At 56.3% G+C, this 10,063-nt stretch overlaps 2 protein-coding genes across 2 annotated transcripts; one reads left to right on the top strand and one right to left on the bottom strand.

Moving 5' to 3' along the window:
- The first annotated feature begins 147 nt into the window (after positions 1-147).
- TMEM107 (transmembrane protein 107) lies at positions 148-5,815 on the top strand. Its single transcript, XM_064737840.1, has 6 exons — positions 148-178; positions 412-480; positions 1,100-1,137; positions 1,729-1,829; positions 3,016-3,109; positions 4,528-5,815. Exons 2-6 carry the CDS (start codon positions 412-414, stop codon positions 4,595-4,597), a joined length of 372 nt encoding a protein of 123 aa, XP_064593910.1. The 5' UTR covers positions 148-178; the 3' UTR covers positions 4,598-5,815.
- Positions 5,816-8,268: 2,453 nt separating this feature from the next.
- ADAT3 (adenosine deaminase tRNA specific 3) lies at positions 8,269-9,545 on the bottom strand. The gene is made up of 2 exons (XM_064737839.1): positions 8,865-9,545; positions 8,269-8,834 (listed from the first exon to the last, which is right to left on the bottom strand). The coding sequence occupies exon 2, from the start codon at positions 8,746-8,748 to the stop codon at positions 8,269-8,271; it is 480 nt and encodes a 159-aa protein (XP_064593909.1). The 5' UTR covers positions 8,749-8,834; positions 8,865-9,545.
- Between the last annotated feature and the right edge of the window lie 518 nt (positions 9,546-10,063).

Genomic DNA, 10,063 nt, shown 5'->3' with positions numbered 1-10,063 from the left:
AGTAAAGCCCAGTACAACCAGTATAATCCCCCGGTATCTCCCAGGAGGGCGCGCGGCCCCTTTAAGGAGGCGTGGCCTGCGCGATCGATGCGCGGTAGTGGGCGTGGCCATCGCGGTGGGCGTGGCCTGAGCCGTTGCCGGGGTAACAGCGCCGCTCGCGCGCGCGGGGCGGGAGGAGGTGGGGACCCCCGGGGTGGGGGAGGGGTCCCTGAAGGGGTGGGAGGGGCTAAGGCGGTGGGGGAGTGGCTAAAAGGATGTGGGAGGGGCCAAAGTGCGGGGAATTCCCCATGGTGGGGGAGGGGGATCCCGGTGGGCGGAGACGTTTCCGTGAGGAGGGGGCGGGGCTTAGGGAAGGGGGGGTGTGTCCCGGTGCTAGCCCCTCCCCCTTTTTTGGCCCCTCCCCCTTTGCAGATGGCGCTGCTGCCCGGGCGGTTCCTGGCCATGACCGCGCACCTGGGAATGCTAATGAGGCTGGGCGGGGTCAGGGGGCGTGGCTAAAGGGGGCGGGGGCAATGTGGGCGCTGCGATGGATGGGCGGGGTCAGGGAGAAAGGGGGCGGGGCCAAGTGGGTGCTGCTGAGGATGGGCGGAGCCAAGGATAAAGGGGGCGGGGCTAAGGGGGTGCTTCTGCGGATGGGCGGGGTCAGGGAGAAAGGGGGCGGGGCCAAAGGGGTTGGTGCTACTGGTGGGCGGGGCTAAGAGAGAAAGGGGGCGGTGTCAATGGTGTTGCTAAGAATGGGCGGGGTTAATGGAGTGGGCGGAGCCAAAGGGAGACGGGCATCTTTTGTGGGCGGGGCTAAAGGGGGAGGGGCTAAGTCTGCTAAGCATGGGCGGGGTCAAGGACAAAGGGGCGTGGCCTAACCGGGTGGGTGTGGCTAAAAAGGGGGCGGCACACATGAGGTGATGCTCAGGGTGGGCGGGGCAAAATTGGGGGGCAAAGGGGGCGGGGCCAAAGGGGGCATGTGGTGTGCTGTTGGGGTGGGCGGGGCTAAAGGGGGTGGGCGTGGCTTAATAGAAGGTGTGTGGAAAAGTGGGAGGGGCTATGGGTAATTCAGGGTGGGCGTGGCCGGCTCTGACTCCGCCCCTTTTGCCCCCCCTAGGACCCCCCCAAAAGTGAATCAGGAGAGCTGGAGCCCGGGTGAGTGAAACCAGTATAAACCAGTATAAACCAGTACAAACTCCTGGGTGGATTTTGGGGGGAATTTGGGGGTCCCTGAGGGGATTTTGGTGATTTTGGGGGGATTTTGGGGTGGATTTTGGGATTTTTTGGGGGGAATTTGGGGGATTTTGGGGTCCCCCCCATTCCTGACCCCCCAATTTTTTCCCCCCACAGATTTTGGGGGACCCGGGAGTGGATTTTGGGTGGAATTTGGGGGGAATTTTGGAGATTTTTGGGGGTCCTTGGGTGGATTTTGGGGGGAATTTTTGAGATTTTTGGGGTCCCTGAGGGGATTTTGGGGGGAATTTTGGGGGTCCCTCCCAATTCCTGACCCCCCAATTTTCTCCCCACAGGTTTTGGGGGACCCTCGGGGGGTCCCTGGGTGGATTTTGGGGGGGATTTTGGGGATTTTGGGGTCCCTGAGGGGGATTTTGGGGTGGATTTTTTGGAATTTGGGGTCCCTGGGGTGGATTTTCAGGGATATTTTGGATTTTGAGGGGATTTTTTGGATTTTGGGGGGAATTTTGGGGTCCCCCCCAATTCCTGACCCCCCAATTTTTCTCCCCACAGGTTTTGGGGGGCCCTCGGGGGGTCCCTGGCGCTGCTCGGGGTGGAGTTTTTGGGGTTCTTCTCGGGGGTCTCCATGTTCCACTCGGGCCAGAGCCTGGGCTGTATCCTGGGGGTCCCCGAAATGGGGGGGGACCCCAAAAATTGGGGGATTTTGGGGGAATTTTGGGGGGATTTTGGGGGGATTTGAGTGGAAATTTGGGGGAATTTGAGAAGAAAATTGGGGGAATTTGAGGGGAATTTGGGGGGAAATTTGGGGAAAATTTGAGTGAAATTTGGGGGAAAATTTGGGGGAAAATTTGGGGGATTTGAGCGGAAATTTGGGGGAAAATTTGTGGAAAAAGTGGGGGATTTGAGTGGAAATTTGGGGAAAAATTTGTGGAAAATTTGGGGGGATTTGAGGGGATTTCAGGGCCGTAATTTTGGGGGAATTTGAGAAGAAAATTGGGGGAATTTGAGGGGAATTTGGGGGGAAATTTTGTGGAAAATGTGGGGGGATTTGAGTGGAAATTTGGGGGAATTTGGAAGAAAATTTGTTGAAAATTTGGGGGAATTGAGGGCCGTAATTTTGGGAGAGATTTGTGGGGATTTGAGGCAGAATTTGGGGAAAATTTGGGGGGATTTGAGTGGAAATTTGGGGGAAAATTTGTGGAAAATTTGGGGGGATTTGAGCGGAAATTTGGGGAAAAATTTGTGGAAAATTTTGGGGGATTTGAGTGGAAATTTGGGGGAAAATTTGGGGGATTTGAGGGGATTTCAGGGCCGTAATTTTGGGGGAATTTTGGGGGAAAATTTGGGGGAAAATTTGTGGAAATGTGGGGGATTTGAGTGGAAATTTGGGGGAAAATTTGGGGGATTTGAGTGGAAATTTGGGGAAAATTTGGGGGATTTGAGTGGAAATTTGGGGGAAAATTTGTGGAAAATTTGGGGGGATTTGAGTGGAAATTTGGGGGAAAATTTGGGGGAAATTTGGGGGATTTGAGTGGAAATTTGGGGGAAAATTTGTGGAAAATTTGAGGGCCGTAATTTTGGGGGATTTGGGGGGAATTTTGGGAGGGATTTGAGGCAGAATTTGGGGGGATTTGAGTGGAAATTTGTGGGAAAATTTGTGGAAAATTTGAGCAAATTTTGGGGGGATTTGGGGGAAAATTTGTGGAAAATTTGGGGGATTTGAGTGGAAATTTGGGGGAATTTAGGGGGGGATTTCAGTGTGGATTTGAGGGGGAATTTGGGGTATTTTTAGGGGGTCTCACCGATTTTTGGGGGATTTTTCCGACGCCCCCTCCCCAGCTTTGGGCGCCCACCTGGGGGCGCTGTTGGGGCTCAGCCTGGGCTGGATCGAGGCCTGGGACGGCCCCGCCCTGTGGGGGGCGCTGGCGCTCAGGTGGGTCCGGGGGGGATTTGGGGGGAATTTTGGGGTCCCGAGAGGTTTTGGGGGGTCCCGAGGGGTTTTGGGGTTTTTTGGGGGGCTTTGGGTTTTTTTTTTGATGTATTTCTGTCATTTTTGGGGCATTTGGGGGAATTTTGAGGGGTTGGGGGGGTCCTGAGGGGTTTGGGTGGGTCCGGGGGGGATTTGGGGGGTCCTGGGGGTAATTTTGGGGGTTCCGAGAGATTTTGGGGGGTCCCGAGAGGTTTTGGGGTTTTTTTGGGGGGTTTGGGGCTTTTTTGGGGGATTTGGGGTCTTTTTTTGGATGTATTTCTGTCATTTTTGGAGTTTTTTTAGGTGGGTTTCTGTCGTTTTGGGGCGATTTTGTGGGGGCCCGAGGGATTTTGTGGGGTCCGGGGGGATTTGGGGGTCCTGGGGGGAATTTTGGGGGGACCCGAGAGATTTTGAGGGTTTTTTGGGGACTTTGGGGCTTTTTTTGGGGGGGTTTGGGGTTTTTTTTTCATGTATTTCTGTCAATTTTTTGGGGTTTTTTTGGGTGGGTTTCTGTCGTTTTGGGGCGATTCTGAGGGGAATTTTGAGGGGACCCTGAGGGGGATTTGGGGTTTTTTTGTGGTTTTGGGGTTTTTTTTATGGTTTTCTTTTGTTTTTGGGTGGGTTTCTGTCGTTTTGGGGGAATTTGGGGGATCCTGAGGGGCTTTGGGGTTTTTTTTGGATGTATTTCTGTCATTTTTGGGGTTTTTTTGGGTGGTTTCTGTCGTTTTAGGGCGATTTTGAGGGGAATTTTGAGGGGAATTTTGAGGGGACCCTGAGGGGGATTTGGTTTTTTTTGTGGTTTTGGGGTTTTTTTTATGGTTTTCGGGTTTTTTTTGGGTGGGTTTCTGTCATTTTGGGGGGTCCCGAGGGGTTTTGGGGGTTTTTTGGGTGGATTTCTGTCATTTTTTGGGTTTTTTTTGGGTGGGTTTCTGTTGTTTTGGGGGGATTTTGGGGGGAACCTGAGGGGGATTTGGGGTTTTTTTGTGGTTTTGGGGTTTTTTTTTATGGTTTTCTTTTGTTTTTGGGTGGGTTTCTGTCGTTTTGGGGGGATTTTAGGGGATCCTGAGGGGCTTAGGGGTTTTTTTTGGATGGGTTTCTGTCATTTTTGGGGGTTTTTTGGGTGGGTTTCTGTCGTTTTGGGGGGATTTTGGGGGGTATTTTGGGGGGTTTGGGGTCCCTGGGAGGGATTTTGGGGTCCCGAGAGGTTTTGGGGTTTTTGGGGTTTTTTTTGGATGTATTTCTGTCATTTTTGGGGTTTTTTTTGGGTGGGTTTCTGTCGTTTTGGGGGGATTTTGGGGGGAATTTTGAGGATTTTGGGGGGATTTTGGGGTCCCTGAAGGGATTTTAGGGACCCCCCCATGACCCCCCAATTTCCCCCTCAGTGTCCCCCCGGCCGTGACGGAGCTGCTGCTGCTGGGCCGGGTCCTGCTGTGCCACAGGGGGGCGCTGTGAGCCCCCCAAAAAAACCCCCCAAAAATCAAATTTGGGGGTCCCCAAAAACCCCAAAAAATCATCCTTAAAATTCAACCTGGGGATCCCCCAAAAATACCCACAAAACCCCTCAAAAATCAGCCTAGGGGTCCCCAAAAACACCCCCAAAAATCAAACTGGGGATCCCCAAAATACCCAAAACACCCCCAAAAATCAAATTTGGGGGTCCCCAAAACCCCCCCAAAAAATCAACCTGGGACCCCCAAAAATCAAATTGGGGGTCCCCAAAACACCCCCAAAAATTAAACTGGGGGTCCCCAAAATCTTCCCCAAAAATAACCCAAAAATCACCCCCAAAAAGCACGCAGGGGTGCCCAAAACCCCCAAAATTCAGTCTGGGGCTCCCCAAAAACCCCTCAGGGCTCCCCAAAATCCTCTCGGGATCCCCCAAATCCCCCTGGGGGTCCCCAAAATCGCTTCAGGAACCCCCAAAACCCCTCAGGAACCCCCAAAATCCCCTCAGGCCTCCCAACCCCCTCCCTCTGTCCAATAAACCCCGAATTTTTACCGCCAAACCCCCCCGTAATGGCGTCCTTATGCAAATGACGCGCGCGGTGCACCCTGGGAGCAAAACCGCGCGGAATTTCCCTGTGTAAAACAGCGAAGAGATAAAATTTCGGGGTAAAAACGACAAATTCGGTTCGGGAAGGTTCGAGGGTGTCCTTCCGGTGTCACGGTGGCGGTGTCGCGGTGTCGCCGTGATTTCGGTGGCGCTGTCGTGGGTTAACGTCGCGGCCGCCGCCATTTTCCTGTATCGTCAGTGCGGTACATCCTGACCTGCCCCGCCTTGCGGGCAGCACGTGATGAGCGCGTGCGCGATGACGTGTCTCGCTACGTGATTACGTCACGCGTGGGCGGTGCCGGGTGTCGCAACAAAGCCCGCGCCGCCCCTCCCGATCTCTGACTGCGCCTGCGCGGAGGCCAGGGCGGGATGGAACCGCACTGGGGGGTCACGTGGCAGGGGGCGGGGAAAACGTGATTGCCAAATATGGTGATCGCCTTACGTAATGGGATTACGTAATGGTGTTGCGTAATTTAACCGTTAACGGAACTGGTTTATATTGGTTTATACTGGTTTTAACTGGTTTTTGGTTATTTTTACTCCGGTGATTCCATGTTGGTGTTCTCCCAGTGCTCCCAGTAAGGAACCAATAAAAACCAGTAACACCAGTAAGGGCACCCAGTGCTCCCAGTTTGGTCTCCCAGTAACTCCCAGTGCCCTCCCAGTATCACCCCAGTGCTCCCAGTTTGGGCTCCCAGTTTCTGCAGGACTTTATTGGGGGTCCTGGGGTGCCCATGGGGGTTTTGGGGTGCCCATGGGGGTCTCGGGGTCCCCAATGTCCCATCAGTGTCCCCAATGATCCATTCCCAGTATCTCCAATGTCTTTAATCATTGATTGCCATCACTCCCAGTTTGCCCAGTTTGCCCAGTTTGGGGCACCATCCACACCCGGTACCGGTGGTTGAGCCGGGGGTGCCCGTGCAGCCCCCAGTGTGTCCCCAATGTCACATCAGTGTCCCCAATGTCCCATTCCCATTGTCCCCAGTGTCTTTAATCATTGATTATCATTGTCCCCAGTGCTCCCAGTGCTCCCAGTTTGCCCAGTTTGGGGCACCATCCACACCCGGTACCAGTGGTTGAGCCGGGGATGCCCGTGCAGCCCCCAGCGTGTCCCCAATGTCCCATTCCCATTGTCCCCAATGTCCCATCAGTGTCCCCAATGATCCATTCCCAGTATCTCCAATGTCTTTAATCATTGATTATCATTGTCTCCATCGTTCCCAGTTTGCCCAGTGCTCCCACTTTGCCCAGTTTGGGGCATGTACCACACCCGGTACCGGTGGTTGAGCCGGGGGTGCCTGTGCAGCCCCCAGTGTCCCATCAGTGTCCCCAATGTCCCATTCCCATTGTCCCCAATGATCCATTCCCATTGTCCCCAATGTCTTTAATCATTGATTGCCATCACTCCCAGTTTGCCCAGTTTGCCCAGTTTGGGGCACCATCCACACCCGGTACCTGTGGTTGAGCCGGGGGTGCCCGTGCAGCCCCCAGCGTGTCCCCAATGTCCCATCAGTGTCCCCAATGTCCCCAATGATCAATCCCCAGTATCTCCAATGTCTTTAATCATTGATTATCATTGTCCCCAGTGCTCCCAGTGCTCCCAGTTTGCCCAGTTTGGGGCACGTACCACACCCGGTACCGGTGGTTGAGCCGGGGGTGCCCGTGCAGCCCCCAGCGTGTCCCCAATGTCCCATCAGTGTCCCCAATGTCCCATTCCCATTGTCCCCAGTGCCTTTAATAATTGATTATCATTGTCCCCAGTGCTCCCAGTTTGCCCAGTTTGGGGCAGGTACCACACCCTGTACCTGTGGTTGAGCCGGGGGTGCCCGTGCAGCCCCCAGCATGTCCCCAATGTCCCATCAGTGTCCCCAATGTCCCATTGCCATTGTCCCCAATGTCCCCAATGATCAATCCCCACTATCTCCAATGTCTTTAATCATTGATTACCATCACTCCCAGTTTGCCCAGTTTGCCCAGTTTGGGGCACGTACCACACCCGGTACCTGTGGTTGAGCCGGGGGTGCCCGTGCAGCCCCCAGCGTGTCCCCAATGTCACATCAGTGTCCCCAATGTCCCCAATGATCAATCCCCAGTATCTCCAATGTCTTTAATCATTGATTACCATCGTTCCCAGTTTGCCCAGTTTGCCCAGTTTGGGGCACCATCCACACCCTGTACCTGTGGTTAAGCCGGGGGTGCCCGTGCAGCCCAGAGTGTGTCCCCAATGTCCCATCAGTGTCCCCAATGATCAATCCCCATTATCTCCAATGTCTTTAATCATTGATTATCATTGTCTCCATCGTTCCCAGTTTGCCCAGTTTGCCCAGTTTGGGGCACCATCCACACCCGGTACCGGTGGTTGAGCCGGGGGTGCCCGTGCAGCCCCCAGCGTGTCCCCAATGTCCCATCAGTGTCCCCAGTGTCCCCAGTGATCAATCCCCATTATCTCCAATGTCTTTAATCATTGATTGCCATCACTCCCAGTTTGCCCAGTTTGCCCAGTTTGGGGCACGTGCCACACCCGGTACCGGTGGTTGAGCCGGGGGTGCCCGTGCAGCCCCCAGTGTCCCATCAGTGTCCCCAATGTCCCATTCCCATTGTCCCCAATGTCCCCAATGATCAATCCCCAGTATCTCCAATGTCTTTAATCATTGATTGCCATCACTCCCAGTTTGCCCAGTTTGCCCAGTTTGGGGCACCATCCACACCCAGTACCTGTGGTTGAGCCGGGGGTGCCCGTGCAGCCCCCAGCGTGTCCCCAATGTCCCATCAGTGTCCCCAATGTCCCATCAGTGTCCCCAATGATCCATTCCCAGTATCTCCAATGTCTTTAATCATTGATTATCATTGTCTCCATCGTTCCCAGTTTGCCCAGTTTGCCCAGTTTGGGGCACCATCCACACCCGGTACCTGTGGTTGAGCCGGGGGTGCCCGTGCAGCCCCCAGCGTGTCCCCAATGTCCCCAGTGTCACATCAGTGTCCCCAATGTCCCATTCCCATTGTCCCCAATGTCCCATCAGTGTCCCCAATGTCCCCAATGATCAATCCCCAGTATCTCCAATGTCTTTAATCATTGATTGCCATCACTCCCAGTTTGCCCAGTTTGCCCAGTTTGGGGCACCATCCACACCCTGTACCTGTGGTTGAGCCGGGGGTGCCCGTGCAGCCCCCAGCGCGTGCCCAGCGCCCCCTGGGCACACGCGTGCCCGTAGAACACGCGGCGCACGCGCGCGTGCAGCAGGGCCATGGCGCAGAGCGCGCACGGCTCGCGCGTCACGAACACGTCGCAGCCCGACAGCAGGTACCCGCCCGTGACGTCATCGCCGGCCCCTCCCCCGCCGGGGGCGGGGCCACCTCCGGGCGTGGCCTCGGCGCCCTCGGCCGCCCCCGGGATGACGTAACCGGTCAGGTCCATGGGGACGTCGCCGAGGGACAGCAGGTCCGTGGGGACAATGGGGGCGGTGGCATCGTTGGGGACAGCGTTGGTGGCACCTGAGGTGGCATCGGGGTCCTTGGTCACTCCTGGTGTCGTGCCACCCCTCAGGTCCATGGGGACAATGGACGATGTGACATCGTTGTGGCACCTGGGGTGGCATCGGGGTCCTTGGTCACTCCTGGGGTCGTGTCACCCCTCAGGTCCTTGGGGACGTCACCAAGGTTGTGCAGGTCCATGGGGACATCGTGGATGGTGGTGGTGACGTCATTGGTGTCACCACAGGTGGCACCTGAGGTGGCATTGGGGTCCTTGGTCACTCCTGGGGTCATGCCACCCCTCACGTCCATGGGGACAATGGACGATGTGACATTGGTGGTGGCACCTGGGGTGGCATCGGGGTCCTTGGTCACTCCTGGTGTCGTGCCACCCCTCAGGTCCATGGGGACAATGGACGATGTGACATCGTTGGTGGCACCTGAGGTGGCATTGAGGTCCTTGGTCACTCCTGGGGTCATGCCACCCCTCAGGTCCATGGGGACAATGGGGGCGGTGGCATTGTTGGTGGCACCTGAGGTGGCATTGGGGTCCTTGGTCACTCCTGGGGTCGTGCCACCCCTCAGGTCCATGGGGACATCGTGGATGGCGGTGGTGACGTCATCGGTGTCACCAGAGGTGGCATTGGGACACTTGGTTGCTCCTGGGGTCACGTGACCGGCAATGACGTCACCACGAGCGGCGATGATGTCATCAGCACCAATTTTGGCCACCTTGGCCCCGATGTCCCCTCTGTCACAGCTGCTGTCCCCAGGGTGTCCCCTGCGCCGCGCCCGCCCCGTGACGGTGCCACCATGGCCGGTGACAATGCCACCATGGCCGGTGACAATGCCACCACGGCCGGTGACAGTGCCACCATGGCTCGGTGCCACCTGGCCGTGAAGTCCACCTCACGTACAGTGCCACCCAGGGTGTCGTGCCACCACGCCGTGACGTGCCACCATGGCCGGTGACAGTGCCACCATGGCCGGTGACAGGCCACCAGGCCGTGACAGTGCCACCATGGCTGGTGACATGCCACCACGGCCGGTGACAATGCCACCATGGCCGGTGACAGTGCCACCATGGCCGGTGACAATGCCACCATGGCGTGACAGTGCCACCAGCAGTGACAATGCCACCAGGCTGGTGACAGTGCCACCACATCAATGACGTGCCACCATGGCCAGTGACAATGCCACCACGGCCGGTGACAGTGCCACCATGGCCAGTGACAGTGCCACCATGGCCGGTGACAGTGCCACCACAGCCGGTGACAGTGCCACCATGGCCGGTGACAATGCCACCATGGCTGGTGACAGTGCCACCACAGCCGGTGACAGTGCCACCATGGCCGGTGACAGTGCCACCATGGCCGGTGACAGTGCCACCATGG

This window comes from Zonotrichia leucophrys, unplaced genomic scaffold (assembly GCF_028769735.1).
Source record: "Zonotrichia leucophrys gambelii isolate GWCS_2022_RI unplaced genomic scaffold, RI_Zleu_2.0 Scaffold_115_144425, whole genome shotgun sequence".
In the NCBI taxonomy this organism is placed as follows: Eukaryota; Metazoa; Chordata; class Aves; order Passeriformes; family Passerellidae; genus Zonotrichia; species Zonotrichia leucophrys.
Note: the sequence above shows the minus strand (reverse complement) of the source record. Positions and strands in the feature narration are given on the sequence as shown.

Excerpts from the sequence above, each read along its gene's own strand:
- TMEM107 (XM_064737840.1), top strand. The coding sequence starts at position 412 with ATGGCGCTGCTGCCCGGGCGGTTCCTGGCCATGACCGCGCACCTGGGA. Across the intron at positions 481-1,099 it reads TGCTAATGAGGCTGGGCGGG|GACCCCCCCAAAAGTGAATC; the intron begins GTCAGGGGGCGT and ends TGCCCCCCCTAG. Across the intron at positions 1,830-3,015 it reads CTCGGGCCAGAGCCTGGGCT|CTTTGGGCGCCCACCTGGGG; the intron begins GTATCCTGGGGG and ends CCCCCTCCCCAG.
- ADAT3 (XM_064737839.1), bottom strand. The coding sequence starts at position 8,748 with ATGGACCTGAGGGGTGGCACGACACCAGGAGTGACCAAGGACCCCGAT.